The 16,853-nt window shown below is 33.1% G+C and overlaps 1 protein-coding gene across 3 annotated transcripts in view; it reads left to right on the top strand.

The window, feature by feature from the left end:
• PH (polyhomeotic) overlaps window positions 1-16,853 on the top strand; it is a 61,273-nt gene that overhangs the window by 26,800 nt on the left and 17,620 nt on the right. For 2 of the 3 annotated variants that reach the window (XM_013306673.1, XM_013306675.1), the window contains exons 3-10: window positions 4,567-5,227; window positions 8,553-8,708; window positions 11,905-12,078; window positions 13,309-13,443; window positions 14,005-14,133; window positions 14,794-14,903; window positions 15,371-15,515; window positions 15,872-15,962. In XM_013306673.1, coding sequence (XP_013162127.1) covers window positions 4,567-5,227; window positions 8,553-8,708; window positions 11,905-12,078; window positions 13,309-13,443; window positions 14,005-14,133; window positions 14,794-14,903; window positions 15,371-15,515; window positions 15,872-15,962 — 1,601 coding nt within the window. Of the gene's footprint in view, window positions 1-2,192; window positions 2,459-4,566; window positions 5,228-8,552; window positions 8,709-11,904; window positions 12,079-13,308; window positions 13,444-14,004; window positions 14,134-14,793; window positions 14,904-15,370; window positions 15,516-15,871; window positions 15,963-16,853 lie in introns of those variants that run through there. The other variant, XM_013306674.1, reaches the window with a different exon arrangement.

Genomic DNA, 16,853 nt, shown 5'->3' on the forward strand with positions numbered 1-16,853 from the left:
GTCCACCGATTTAGGAGGAGTCCAGTGACATACATCCGTATAAAAGAGTTATATAATAAAAATGGATACCGCCTCAAACGAATATGGCTGTCAAGTTTTAGTAAAAAAAAGTTAGGTTAGGACGGCACTTCGGTTCCGACTTACCTCCAATAAATAACGGACACCTCAGGTAGTCGACGAAATCTATCAAGTTCCCGCTTTCGTTATTTTTACAATCAGCCATTATCCAATTTGAAGATTTCAAATTACAAAACAGGTTATGCAATACATAAACTATTTTATGCAAATAGGTACACTTAAAGTAAACACACATAAAAAATATTTAGGTACTTATAGACGTTCTTTGGCGTCCAAAGAGTAATTTTATCCCGATTAGGACAGTGGTTCAGTAAGGAGGATATTCATATAAACGTAAATAAAAAAATGGTAGAAAGTACTTATTATATTATTTCTGATATTCGTATTAATTATATTTATCCTATTTGACATTTTTTGCATTAACTTTTGATTTAAAAAATAAAAAATAGATGGCGGTAGCAGAAAATAACAAGGAACTGAGATAGATGGCGCTTTTCAATCACTAGTATTCTTAGTACTTCTTAGTATCTTCGATCAATCATTGTCAAATGTTGAAAATTTTATACTAAATTTTACACTTTTTGTTCTCTGTTGGTAGCCCCATTACCAAATTGTGAAATTCACAATCAACGGGTTTGAAGCGAGACAAAGTTATCGTTAGTTATATGACCTGGTGGGCATTAGGAACACTAATACAATAGTTCATTAACGCCCCCCTGTCAATGCCAAAAAATGTCACAAAATCATTGAAGTTCTGTCGCTGTTTTGTTTTGTGTCATTTTATTCCAAACAGACCGTGCCTTTTACCTTTAATAGACCGAATTTGAAGCTATGCACATAAGTTTAACTAAATTATGGCAGCGCACTAGCGCCCCCTTCTCAAGTTTCTCCCTCTTTGCACTGTAGCTGTTATGTATTTTTTTCTTTTATGACATTTCCTGTGTCTTAAGTATGTTTTATGTATATTCTCACAAAATTAACCGCGATAAGCAGCGCCTCTCTCAACGGGTCAGATAAGTTTGTCGGACTTTAGATTGAGATGAACCTTATTATATTATATTGTATCTAGATTTAAATCAAAAGTGCCAATGTTACACGATTATTTTTTTAATTGAACGAGAAACGTCAAACAATATGACAAACAAATTAGTAAAGCTACAGAAGTGAATCACGATTATAAGAAGACATCAGAAAGTTACGTGCACCCTGGCCACATTGGAATCTAATTTTAAAATTTTTTTAACAAACAAATTAGTAAATACTTTTATCCCTAACCTTCCTTCTTTAGTTGTAACGGTATTTTTTTTTTCAAAATAGCTTCTAATTAATAGACAGGATTATATTCAGTAACTTAACCTCAAAAAGTTAAATAAGTTTATTGGTTCTCCAAATACTATTCACTAGCAATTTTAATTGTGACATAATGTCAAACATTATGTAAAAACGTGAACTTAAAACGCACTTTCTGGTTTTTAATATGTAAATAATACGGGTACCTAATAATATTTTGTAGGGAGTATTTTATTTAAATATAGGGTGATTTCCACCCTATTACAAATACTGTCGGATTATAAGGGTGGTTTTTAGGAAGCCGTTGGGGTTGAACAGTGAAACCCTCAAACTGCGCAATGATAAAATTTCTCTCTTTAACCCTGCTCAATATTTTTACTTGAATTGATATGGAGTTTCTTGTTATATATTTTGGAAATCTTTATGACTTGACTTGATCTTGTGTCAGTGAAACAGGTATATATGATGAGAGAGACGAATTATTGTTCAAAAATCTGTCCAAAAATATGAACAAAACAAAAGCAAATCTGTTGTACAAAGCAAGCGTTACTTGTGAAGTCTGTCTCCATCTAAACAAAACGTTAGAAAGAGATGGACGATGTAAGAATAATAATAGAGAATTGCTAAATTCGTCCCTTGCGCCCCTTCGTGTCGTTCTTGGCAACCGGTTTTGTATGTGGAACGGTCAGAAAATGAATCGACCAATAGGAGAGCCAGATTCAGGGCGGGCGTACGATTGGCGATGGACGCTCGAGAGCGTGTGACGCGGGGGGCGACGGCCATGGGTGCGGCGTAGCGCGGCGCGGCGGCGGATACGCGGCGCTCCACACCGCACAGTCGTGCTTTGCCTTTCGGAACGAAGGTTATTCCTATAATGATACCGTCGTCGGGGTATCGATAAAGTGTGTTTGTATGCCGTTTTCATCGATAACTAGTGTTGTGATTACTTTCACTCGTGCGAATGTCTCGTTCCTTAACATTTTGTTTGTTTTTTCTTTCAATAATTGCCGCATGGGTCGGCGCTTACGTTTAAGTTAATCCTTTATTTTGAAACGATGGAACGTAGTTCTTATGGTTTTTACACTAAAAGGTATTTTATGTTGTTTTTTACTTTGTGGTTGCGATTTAATGTGGTCGAATGCGTCTCGTGTGGCTATGGAGAATGATACCTGTGATCGTAACAGACCGCTAATACCCTACATTCGCAAATCGACTTCTGTACCAACTTTTGAAAGAAGTTGAAGAGAAAGGAAACTTGCTTGGCATTTCGAATTTTTTCCGTTTTTACAGTTTCTCACCGCGCCATGCTTTAAATTCATACTTCAAAGAGCACGTACCCTGAGGCTTTGTTGTTAGTTTAATATAGGGGGAGTCGGTTAGTATTATTATTGCCACGCTTCGGGGAAAAGCTGACAATGTGAGGCCCTAGCGCCCGAGGGTCGACAGTCGACAGGCGTGGGGAGAAAGGGCGCCGACTGTCTGCACACATGCAGAACCGGTTTGCTCTCCGACTCCCCTAGTGCGCTTCACTATTTCTCTTTCTATGCCACACGTGTCCGCATAATGCCCTCTTGCTCGCACTTTTTCATTATTTTTTGCTTCCCCTTGTGAAATAAAGCCAGACAGGCCGTTTTTATTTAGGTATCTGTTCCTAAATAGGTGTACCCTTGTATTAGTAGAGGAAATGGTAAGTTTTAATAATGCAAAAAATGGGCATGGGAAAATGTAACTAACATTTTCTTATCCCATTTGAATAGCAATTTTTGCTATAATAAATTCTCCTTTACATATTCCACCTGGCATGCTTAAAGTTTTAGCTTTCTGTTAATTAATATATTTATATATTTACGAAAAAGGTAAAAAGACTTTACATTATGGAGCAAAATTTTATTATCTTACTAATAATTACCTAGGTTGCAATGGATTTAGCCTGTTATTGGTAACAAGCAATGTCATAGTTAATATTTACTAGTTTAAAGAGCAACACGCATATATAAATGACTACGAACAAAACATAGCGTTGTACTTACGTTACTAGGATCATTTTGAAATAAATGGAAGGACCAAAAAATAAGTCCTAACGTCATCATTAAATAATTTTTTTTGTCTCAACACTTATTTGTACTAACGATAATGAACACAAAATTGAATAACCCGCAAACAAATGTCATATTTGCGATCAGTCGTTCGGTAATCAATTTCTATCCTAATTCTACAATTACATATCTAAAAATTACTAGTATTGATACTGCAAAACGAAAACAGCAACTCTTCACAATTAAATGCTTACGATTCACGTTGGAAACAAAATATTCGCTATTTACGCCAATTGAACTCGAACAGTCATTTTTAATTCGCTATAGAATTAATTAGTTTTATAATCAAAATTACGTCACTGCAAGATGGTGACACTGACATTTAGACGATTTAAAATTATAGACCGACAACGTTATCTGACCCGGTGGGCATAAGTCAAACGTAATTATGATAGCCCACCTCACTAGCGTCCTCCTGTCAATGTCAAAAGTTTCACAAGATCCTTTTCATACAGACATGTTTTTATTTTGGTTTTATGATATAACCAACTGTGAAAGCAGTGCCTCTTTTGTCGGGTCTTATGTCCTTGTTCGGCTATAAATACGTATTCTCTTATATCTTATTATGACCAAAGCACGAAAACCTGAAGACAATAATTGTTCAGCGCCATCTATCGTCTACCTTTTTTTATTTTTTTCTCACTGGCGCTAGAATAAAATTAATTTACTACCTATGCTCCGCTAACTAGACAGCTGACAACTTTGACAGGACATTATAGTTCTTAATTGACATTGACAGTATCAGTTTCTTTTTTTTAATATTTTGGTACAATTTTTAAAATTATCAAACAAATACATTCGAAATAAAATCTATTTTAATGCCAACTATAGTGAATAGAAGTAAAATTCTTTAGATGTGATACTCCTTGCATGTTAATTGTTGCTCTGTGTTGTTGTTAATGATAAGCTAAGCACATCCACTATTATCATATTTAGCTAAGATTGTAATCAATAGTTATGTTTACACGCAAAAAAACTTCCTGCAAGTCTTACAAAAGTATAGGCTACAACAATTTAAGAACTGTGTTTATGTGTCTTTCATTGTGTTATGAACTTAGGTCAATATTTTTTTACTAAACAGCTCATGGCTCTTCTATTTCAGGACTGAAATACTAGATAACATTAAAAAAAAGGACCAAGATAAAGAACCTCATCCATCTAATTTCCAACAACAGTTATCCAAATCTGGTGATAAACATAATTCTGAAAAACAAAATACAAATGCACCAGTGACACAGCATGTCCCTGTACAGTTACTCAGTCCACCACATGGATCTGGCTCAAACATCCAACCGAAAGAAGAATCCAAAGATAAAACAATAAAAGTGGCTAATTCAACAACAATAACATTGATTGAAAACGGCGCTGCCAATAGCGAAAAAGATAAAGATAATAATAATTATCCCAAAAACTATTTTACATTAGAACCCAAGAATGATAAGAAAGATGAGAACAATAAGAACAGTATTACAATAACTAGAACAACATCAAAACAATCTCCAGGTAGTGGTCAACCTGAAAAAACTAAAAGCCAATCTAAGGTAACAAAGAGACCTCTACAATGTCTGGAGACTCTTGCTGAGAAAGCTGGCATCACCTTTGAGGATAAGTACGAGGCTGCTAATACGCTGCTAGCATTAGACAAACAGAACAATCCTTACCGGAGACCAGAGCTGAAGCAGCCAAAATTAGAACCAGATACTCAACAGGCAACTGAAGAGTACAGATATAGAAATCCAAAAGAGGAGGATGATAAGTTACAGGTAATTGAAATTATGAAGGATAAAATATTTTAATGCGCATGACTAACAACAATCCTGTGTGATCCTCATTGAAACTAGTCTTTATCACTATCTGAAACAAGCTGATATTTGTTAAACAATTTGCACTGCAATTATGTATAAAGCTTAATAGCCACAATTTTTCAAATTACATAATGAATAATTTACACTTTTCTGGTACTAAGTACACAGGTACGAATTAAACTAAACATGTTAATCTTTGTAATAATTAACAATTAGTAAGGCTACTAAAATTTGATAAAATAATGTTTGCAAAAAAAAAAATTGCATAGGTAAAACTGCATGTGGGTGTGTGGGTGTGTTTATAACATAGCTAAGTTATGAGTCAATGCTCCTTAAAAGGTTTTGGTACATTAAAAAACTACATCTCTTGAATATATCTAAAGTTAATATTTCCAATAGAATCCATATAAAATCATTTGTGAATTCATTTGATTATTATAAAAAAAATCATCCTTTTTGGAGGCATTGATGAACTTTCCAAATGGTGTTGGTTAAAATGGATAAGGTGTCGTTTATCATCTTAGACAAATATAATGCTAACATAGGACTTGAAATTCAAATGAACTTATCAGAATATGTTTCTAGCTATTGGTTCTCAAACATGACTTGAAGCTGTGAAAATTTCGAAGTTCCATTGTCTTGTGTTCTTAAAAGGAGTTTACAAATGCTTAGTGATACAAAATACAGGCCCAAAGAAATAGAATAACAGCTTTTTAAGTTTTATTTTATTTTTCTAACTCAATTATAAATAGTAATTTATTTAAATTTAGGAATGAGTCCTCTAGCTAAGGTATTCTGTTAAGTTTAGATACTAATTGGTACTAGATTTTAGAAATTTAGGTTTGGTGAAGGCTATGATTGTATATATATGTATAAGAATTTGTAATTCTTCATGTATAAATGTATATTTTTAAGGGTAAAAATATGCTTTATGTTAGGCTATCTTTTTTAAATTGCACTTAATATTTTAGATATGATTCACCAGTATATATGTAAATAATATTTGTTTATTTAATAAATGGTCAAAAACGAAATGTATAAAATGTTAAAGTGTTTGTGTTCTCGTAATGTACATTAAGCTTCTAACATGCATGATTTTGTTAGCGTTGTGAACGCGAGTCACATCACGTTTGATATTTACTTGCATCTCGTGTAACTTTACGCGGTGAAGGTTTTGCAACAAATATCTTCTCTTCATATAAATTTACTTTAAGTTAGCATATTGAACAATAAATTATATTTCGTAATCATAGATGGATAAAAGCGCCATCTAACGACCCGGTGTGACATTACTAACAAATTACGGGTAAAACGTTACTGTTAAAAAATACGGTTAGTCATTGAGAACCTAAAATACCGGTAATCAAAATCAACCATAGTTAAATTGAATTAATTATATCTATCTCAAATCATACGAACCCAAAATATGTATAAAATACAAATTTTCACTTTAACCAAAACTTAGCTAATACTGAGCTGGATTGGACTAATACACACACCCAGAGAATATATGTGTATTATAATATATAATATAATCATAATGAAAATAATACCATTTAAAAAAAATATATTTCATTCCATCATTGGAACGAAATTTAAAAAAATAACAAAATCTTGAACAATAAAAATCCCAAAAAAATTTAAAACAACGGACAAAATTTGACTTTAATTAAAATGCTTTACATGCTGGAGAGGAATTTTAAACGTACAGAATATAAATCCTTACTTCTATTATATTAGAAATGCTGAAATAAATCTGTCTGTCTGTCTCAGTTTCACGCCAAAACGATTGAACTGATTTAATGAAATTTCGTACACAGGTAGCTTTGATTCTATTTTTAGCGCGAAAAAGGGTTGTAAGGGATGGAAATTTTGTATGGAAGTAATGTCATTTTTACAATTAGAAGCTTGAAAGTTTTTTTTATTTATTTATCAAGAAAAGTTACGACACAAATTTAATTAAATTATTACACCGTTACTTCGAAATAAACATGACATTCAATTGTAAATAGCGGGCGTATTCGCGGTCCTTTTTATGTATAAAAGTCAAGCAAGCAATAAATCAAACCACAATTTGGTATCGACTGTTTATTACATGTCGTAAATTCATAATTGTTCAGTAACATACGAGACAATAATCCAGACCTGTTTCTTACCGGTCCTGTATACATCTGTGTCTTATACTTAACGGAATTATAACAGTTCAATTACCTAATTAGTTATTTAAATTATACGTGTCCTTTCTAAAAGCAAATCTACGTATAGGCAGAAGTTACAACGCGACTAATTTTTCGTAGTTCACGTATCCCACATGGACGTTTATCTATCACCTCTCTAAAGGTGTCTCGACTGACGACTTGTATAAAAACAAAGCGTCGTCGCTCACATTCTCTTTTCGAAAATTAAAACAACAATATGTTTTAAAACATGTGTCATTCCAATTTCACGGTAAAATTACGTGATATCACTCTACGCCGAAAAATTAAAAATCATGAAGTGTTAAAGGATGAAAGTGGTAGTGCAGATAATTCCTACAGTGGAATTAAACAAAATCACTTTTCGGACAATTAATTAAATGCTTATTTCGCGAGTTTCGGGAATTCATCTTCCCCTCGGATAAAGTTTAGAGCGACAGCTGTCATCACTGAGCGTTATTGCTCAGGAAAATTCCATTTCTGATCTCTTTAAACATGAGGGTAGACAGATACGAATTCTTATTTGATAGGATCCTGTTTCACCTCTTCAGCTTCTACGTACATATAGACAGCTCATTATTTCAACAATAAAATTAGCTTTCAAACTCGATATTAACGTTTTGAAATTGGTTGCTTGCTTATCTTTAGATCTGGACAATGGAATAAGGATTATCAGCGTGTCGGACCTAGTCCAGACAAAAATAAATCTTCTACGTTTCTATTACCAAAAAACCGAATCGTTGGTGTCACTGCTTTGCCGTTACATCGGACGCTATATTGAATCCATAAATATAACTATTTTAACAACTTCCTCCGTTTCTGCAGTACCCAAAAAAGCTAATTGTAACAAACTATTTTAAGAACCAATACTTAAGGAAACTTTAAAAGTTATGAATTAAATAAATTGAAGTTCTCTCGCTGCAATTCGTCAACACGGAACAGAAATATTTATCTTCAAAATCTAATAAAATTAATAGAATATGTTATGCATATTATACGTAAATGCTTCATATCACTAAATCTGGTGTTGGGACAACAAAAGAATATTGGAGGAAGCTGAAATAAGAAGATATACATTTATATTACAGATACAACAGCAATTAATTCAACAGCAACAACAACAATTGCATCAGTTGCAACAACAGCAACTGCAACAACAACTCCAACAATTCCAACAACAGGCGCTGCAGAGACAGCACCACGCAATACAACAACACATCAAGAATCAACAAGATCAAGAACTGGTAATAGATTTAGTCTAGTTCACTTTTATATGAAGAGATCTGACGGCCTTCAAATAATTCATAAAACAAATTTGCGTCCATTTACAAAAGCAAATAAATCTGATAACAAGGTGTTGAAAGTGAAACAAAATGGTTCGAATGTGTTCGTTTCGGGCATGGAGGAGGGCACTACTGAACCCTAAATTAGGTAAACGTTCAATTTTAAGTGTTAAAAAAACGGTTTTTGTAAAAGCTAAAGTAATACAATTAAAATATTATTTCTATAGGCACTAATATTTTTGCTATGGGCAGGTCAAGATAAGCGAATTTAAAAGGTTTTTAAAATTTACATCATTGTATGTGAACTCCGAAAAGTCCTCATCGATCAAGCATTTGTGAGAAAAAATAATCATAGCCCAAAATATGTATTTGCGATTACCGCAAATTATTGTAGCCTCAATATTTAAATTAACCGGGGTACTATGAAAGGAAATAGTCAATGGTTCACTCGATGTGAAGAAGCGATTGTTATATATACAAATATGTATATATATCTTTATATATATAAAATAAAGTCGTGTTAGTTACACGATTTATAACTCAAGAACGGCTTTACCGATATGGCTGAAAATTGGTGAGGAGGAAGCTGAGAGCCAGGAGAGGGACATAGGATACTATTTATTCATTTTTTTTCGAATTTATGCCTTGAAGAGCTGCTTTTTATTTAACTCACTAATATTATAAATGCGAATGTTTAGATGGATGTGATGTGGATGGATGGATTGATAGGTATTTGAAGATATCTCTAGAACGGCTGAACGGATCTCGATTAAATTGGCATACATATAGAACATAGTCTGAAAGAACACATAAGCTACACTAATTAAGTTTTTTATATATCCACGCGGACGGAGTCGCGGGCGACAGCTAGTAAATTAATAAATAATAAAATTGGAATGTCTGTATGTAATATAGAAAAAAAATCATATTTCGTACACACGTATATTTGGTATATCTGTCCGCAAGGCCTCGTTTGTTCCGCGGGTAATCTCCGGAACGGCTCAACCAATTATGACTGAACTTGGATGGCTGATGCGTGCAAGCATATGATGATAGGCTTTTTAAGCTTGCGCTGACGAAGTCGCGGGTGACTGTTAGCCTATAAATATGCCTAACTTTTACCATATGCGGCAGAAGTTACACCGTTTACAACACGACTCTAATTGAAACCAAAATTAATAGTTAATAATTACCTTATCTTCCTAACTCATTCTTACGTAGTAGTTACGTCGTAGCTTACGAATCGCTAAGGCTAAGTGAAGATAGTCTGCTAATACTATACGTGTAATAAAATACATAGTTAAAATTACTAAATGGTTGAGTCGTAACTCTCAGGGGAGTATTTCAAAGATGAAACTAAATTGTCGTCCCTTTCAGTCCCCATGATAAATCTGAGATAACACAATATGTTCATTTACAATTGCCTCGGCAGAGAAAACACAAAACGATTGCTTAGCGGCTGTCAGATCTCAACGTATAATAATCTGAACATAATAACGTTAAAGAATACTAACGCATGTAACCAACATTAGGTTTCTACTGCCGTAGCATTTGTATTGACTCATGGTGTCTTTGTTCTATTCAAAGAGAATATGAAGGATGACAATATGTGTCAATGCAGTTATTACAGTAGAGTCCCACAGTAAGATACGCTAATGGTTTATGCGCTAATCTAACACGCCTTGATAGCTTAAAATTAACACACCCACGCATCCCAGTGAACTAACATTAAATTTAGTTTTTAGCACTTAAGTAATTAAAAATTATTCTAACATGTATAAAATATATAAGCTATAGTATATAACGCACCATAATCTTTAGATAACATATAGTTGCGAACATATACGTTGTTAACATAATCACTGTAAAAGCCCGAACTTCGGTAATTGCTCCTCCAAGCACAATCGAGTGTCACCAACCACGAGTGTTATCGAAAAGCTTAACTAAAACTCCGTAAACTTGTGATTTTGGTTTATATCTACTATTTATTTACCATTATGAATTTGATAAATCTCAGAGCGTCGGTGGCTCATGGGTCAAGCACTTGACTTGCAACTACTGGTCTGACTACAGGTCCTAGGTTCGAATCCTGCCTTATACCAATGTGTTTTTCGATTCGATTTATATATCTACATTTATTACCTACATATATCCGCGAAGAAATTCAAAGATATGTGTGAAGTCAACCAACCCACAGTAAATAACTTAGGATAGGCTCCGAGCCCTTCAGTGGAGAGTATAGTGTGCTGATGATGAAAAACTTGATAAAACTCAAGTTTTAGATAATTCAAACATATGCTAAATTAATATCATATGTTTAAATAGCTATTTAGTTATTAATCTATCGTTTATTTGGAGTAAAATAATTTACCAAGTTTTCGAATGCTTGGAATAAACAGAAATCCCAAGACTTTTCGGAATTGCGTCATAATTAGTTGGTAAATATTAGTTTTTACCTCGAAATTATAGGATTCACCGTAGTTCGGGCCGTTCAGTAATATATGCTGTGTAAACTCATATTATATCTAGTATATCTCAGTTATTGAAAGGGAAGTGCATAGCCAATATTATCCTGATGGAATTGTTTGTAATGCTATAGATAGATAAGAATAATATTAATATTTGTTTAGCTAAATCCCTTTTGAGATCATCATTTTAGTTGTTTGAAACGATTTTATTGTAGCTAGTATCAGAATAAATATGTTCTAAACATAATATAGTTCTAGTTAGGTGAACATGTTTTTAAGTAGAGATTTTGTAATGTATTATATTATAATTTTTATTCACCTAAATGTAAGGAAAATAATAACGAAATAATGTGTCTTGGGTTCATTTAAAATTGTAATCATTAGAGGGCTATAAGGGTCTGGAGAAATCTAGAAAATCGTATAAATGGTACTAAGTAGTAATATCAATGGTTGCCTTAAATTTATCTTGTAATTACAAAGTTTATATTTTGTGTTTACGTACAACAATTTTTAGCTATAGACATGTTTTAACCTCGAAAGGAAGAATTAGCAAGTCCAAAGCTTATATTTATTATTATTATTTAATATAAATATATTGAGTACGGCAACAACTGTTCAAATTATTAATTTGTATATTCAATACCTATGTCTAATCATTATAAATTCTAAATTAAAACTTTTACTTACAGATGCAGAAACAATACCAGCAACAGCAGCAGCAGCAGCAGCAACAGCAGCAGCAGCAGCAACAGCAGCAGCAGCAACAGCAGCAGCAACAACAACAACCGCAGCAGCAACAACAATCTGCGCAGAAAACTGACATACAAGTGACTCAGACGGATTTGTCGAAAAATTTCTTGCAGGTGATTATATCTTTTTGTTTAAATATCTAGATGGAAAAACTCACCAGTTAAAGGAGTGTTGATCGTAAAAATGTTGTCGTAGCTATTCCACACCAGAGAGTGGACTGAAATTGTAGGGGTAACTCAACTGTTTCACCTCTTATAGGTCAGAGAGAGACAGAAAAAAGGACCAACCTCTCCTAAATGGAGATGCAGCTCAAGAAATTTTCTGATGATGCAATGTCAAAAGACTACATCTTTTTACTTGTGTTGACATAAACGTTATAAGCAGTTTTCTCGTAGTTCATTCTTTTGTATTGCAGTGTCATTGCTAAGGGTGGACATTTTAATCTACTCCGTTGTACGTAAAGACATGCAGTACTTCTGGAACTTGAGATTGTTGCTGATCTTCAAAGTCTACACCTTAACATGTACCACTATGTATTTTTTTTCTTTTTCGCAGACCAGCTTTGTTCTGTTATATAAATGTTAGACCTGCGCATTGGGAAAATTGTTTCGTAACTGCAAAAAGCCAATCAATACATCGTTCGGATTATTTTCAAGTGTTTACGTGGCAATCGACAGAAGTACCTTCATTAAAAAGGGATTTATGAAACGTTCTCAACGCCCTCGACATTATAAATACAAATTTATCATTTGCGTTTGATTTCTTAACATTTTCTATGATATCAAACGCATTTGTAAATTTGTTACGACTATTTTTGTTCGTCTATTCTGATTTTCTTCTAGAAATATTCATTTTTCTGTGTAGGTGTTTTTATTGTAAGTCCTTAAAAGGTATATGGAAATGTTCAGTTCTAGTTGAGCCGTGGCATCGTGTAGACGTTCTCGTTTCTCTATAGCAAAATTCACTAATCATTATCAGCATCATGGTTCCGCTTTACTTTTTCTTTGTCTTGTACATCATTATGTTCTTTGCATACATTTTTTTCAAGATGGCTGTATTCTTCGTCACCATGTACGTTTTGATTAAAATGTTCTTATATTTACGTACTTACTACACCCACAACCGTTAAATTCTACCAAACATTTTTCTTTATGTTTTCTTTTTTTTGTTTGCTTTTTTTTAATTTAATAATAGTTTTATTAATTTCAATGCATTACATTTCATTAGACGTCTTAACCATAAAGGTAAAAAGTGATAAATTTCAAATTCAAATAATTAAAAGAAAGTGATCTTCAGAATACGACGTTTGATATGGATAGATAAAATTATCTATTTTCTTCTAGCCCGTGCACACTCAGCAATTCAACGTCCCCGGTATAGGAGAGATCAATTTAAGTTTCTTGCCATCCCCCCAAACCAACTTGTTCTTTGAGAAAAACAACAAAACTGGCATCAACACGGACATCAAACCACAACAAGTAAGTTACAATATACATAATTAAAACTGCATATAATTATAATTCTAGCGCTTTAAATGTTTATCAAAGTTAATAGTGTTATAGGCGTTTGGATGTTTTAGTCAAAAAATAAAATAATGTGTATTTCCACTGGAGAAAGTCTTGTATAAAAATATGTTGTCACCATTATTCTGTTTGAAAAAATGTCGAGATAAATATAATGATCGAAGTTTTTCGGCAGTGGAATTATACGTTTAAATTCAACATTTATGTGTTGCATGAAATTGTTTATTGTACATTGTAACTGTCTTTGATAAAAAAAAAACTAAATGGATTGTAATAAAGTGGGGGAATATCATTTATCAAAGGTTCTTTTTTTTTAATTTAAAAAATATCGTAAAATTCTTCACTGAATTAACTTTATTTGGTTCATAAAGGTATTATTAAAAATATACAGACGTAATAACGAACCTACACCTCTTTGAAGTTAAAAAACAAAAGTGACCAGTAATATTAGATCTTTTAAATAAAGGGACAAAAAAGGGGCGTTGTGTGCATGTGTATGTTGCTTGTCTGTTCCAGTTAGTAGAGGGTCAGGGTCAGGCTCAGGTAGTACAGCAGCAGATTAGCATGGCCCAGCACGAGCCGACACAACAGCACCACCAAACTGTCACCGTTGTGTCATCCATGCCTAGCAGCATGGCACATCAGGTAAACGCTTTGCTTCATCTCATTACTAATCACGTCACATCATAAGTGTAAGTCCACAGAGTGCGGTGCGATTTTTTTTATACATTCGATAACATTTATTTCTTACTCGTTTTGATGAAATATCATTTAAAGGATAAATATTTTTATACTGAAATGGGTAGGAAATTAACATCCTCGACTTTTCGTGGCGTTTTCTACGCAGTTCGCAAGCAGATCGCGCATGCGCGCATTCGCCCGATGTGGACGCCCACATGCACGCTTCACCCGCTATTTTAATCTCTAGTTATTTTTATATAATTCTATGTACTTAATATTTTTATTGCAACTCATGGGTAACATTATGCAAGAATGGGAAATTAATATTATAAATTTGATCGAATAATATTAGCAGAAATGGGTGCAAGATCACAAATCATTAATAGCAGTAATCATGTTCCATATTAATAACAAAAATCCTCTGCATCGCAGTGGTAGTTAATGTATTTTGGTTGTTATAGTCAGTACCATAAGCTTTATATTCTATTGCAAAGATTAAAATAATCACAGCGGTACAAACAAATGCAGAACAACAAGCAGTATGATGACTTACTGCGCTGCACTTGAAAGTCTTTACGACTGTGCGGTAGTTGGTCACAACAATTAAACATAATTTCATCATAGGTGCAGCAACAGCAGCAAGCAGGCGGTATCCAGCAGCAAGCCAGTGGCATCACCACCATGTCACCATTGCCCAGCTTGCCGGCCACCACGCCCCATCCGCAACAACTGAGGTATCATAATGATACGACTATATTTCAGTAATTTAATCCCCTTAGTAACTCCGCCGTTTCAATAACTTTATTCTTTTAGTATCTTCATCCTAGTAACTCTATTCTTCCAGTTACTACTTCATTCTACACGTAATTGTTGTCATACTTGTCTTGTAGTTGGACAACTTTTAAAAAGATTTATATGACGGTTTAGATTTTTTTGAAATATCAGTGTTAAGTAACTGTCTTTTGGCGATATATTTATATATACAATAGTAGTCAATTGTTTGTTACTAACTATTATAGTTAATCATTATAGTTAATCAACGACAATTATCAATTATGTAATTATAGCTTTCAAATTAAATAATAATGTTCAACGTCAAACATAACTAGATTTATTTTCAACGTTTTAGAAGGTGCACCTTTTAGGTTATGATTTTAGGTTTTATATGTGTGATGAGTTATATTCGTATGTTTGTATGTAGTACGGACTGGGGCGGCCGGGTGCAAGTAATACAACAGCCGTTGCAGAACAACAGCTATCTACAACAACTCTACAATGCTCAAGGGCCGCTAATCATGCCTGGAAATATTGCTTTACACCCAGGTTTAAACTCTCAACCAATACAGGTAATATACACTGTTTTAAATGTATGGATTGGTGTGTAAGATGGGAGTGAAAGCAAATAATAATTTTAATGTGAGATTGCTTAGTAAAAAGTATTTATTTAAATCTTAATTTATACTGGCTTGGCACATGTGATTTAAAATGTCAAATAAAAAGAAAAAAAGTGCACGTCATTGTCAATTTCAAAAATAAATATGAGCATTTAACAAATGGTTATAAATAATTAAATATTGGACAGAATAATATAAATCGACACTGTTTCAATCATTTTTGTTATTAATTTTTGATGTTAGTGTTTTCAAACATAATTTTTATTAGCTTTACGTGTCTGAATTACTTCTTTTTGTTCCAAATAAAGGTAATTACGGCCGGTAAGCCATTCCAAGGGAACCAGCTGGCTCCTCACATGCTTACTGCTCAAGGGAAATCTGTCTTGCAGGGTCAAACAGGTAAGTCTTTTAATTTAATTTGTAATTATTATAAAATAATACAAAATAATTTCAATTATTTACATATTTTAACAGATTATCGAAAAATATTTTAATGTAATGTGATCGCGTAATCAATTTAATCGATGTAATCGTAAAATATAATAAAAATATCTATCATATTTTATTATATTAGTCATTGGCAACGATACGCCCAAATGTAAAAACATTTCTTATATTTTTTGTTACACTAATTAGGGGAATTATATTTCTCTTCTAATTGGCTGTTCGTCCATGAACGGAGCTTAAAGCTCGTCGATATTGTACCGTTGAAAAAATAAGACAAGGAAACATAAAACATGATACTTGAAAAGAATATTTCAATCTCTTTTGATACTTTCAAATAAATTTTTGGCACAGATTTTTTTTTGATTTCTTGATTAGAACGCAGAATATTTGTTAGGATTTTCAGGATAAATGTGATGCGATTTTGTCAATATTGTGTATAACTTTGCTTATAATAAGAGTAAGAACTTCTGCACTATTCAGTTTTGTAGTGAATTTTACAGGTCTAACTGCTTATCAGGATCCAGGTTCAAATAAAACAAACTTTGAATGAATTCGTTATAATTGTTTCAAGTCTCGTGATTGGTTGAATATGTGAATGTTTGTGAATGTGCCTATTGTTGTTTTTATTTAGTAGGGGTAAATTTCTTTTATTTTTTCGTTTAATTTTTTTAATTGGCACTTATTATCGGATTTCTTTTAATGCTTCTTCTTTCTGCCGAAATGACCTCTCAATGTGACTTGTCGTTCTTACATTGTTCACTCAGGGTGACCCTTAGTGTAGATTTCTCATATTAAATCTACAATAAGTATCTTTTCACATTAAATCCTTGAGGGCAACAGTGA

The sequence above is a fragment of the Papilio xuthus genome, unplaced genomic scaffold, assembly GCF_000836235.2.
Source record: "Papilio xuthus unplaced genomic scaffold, Pxut_1.1 DF828177.1, whole genome shotgun sequence".
Lineage (NCBI taxonomy): Eukaryota > Metazoa > Arthropoda > Insecta > Lepidoptera > Papilionidae > Papilio > Papilio xuthus.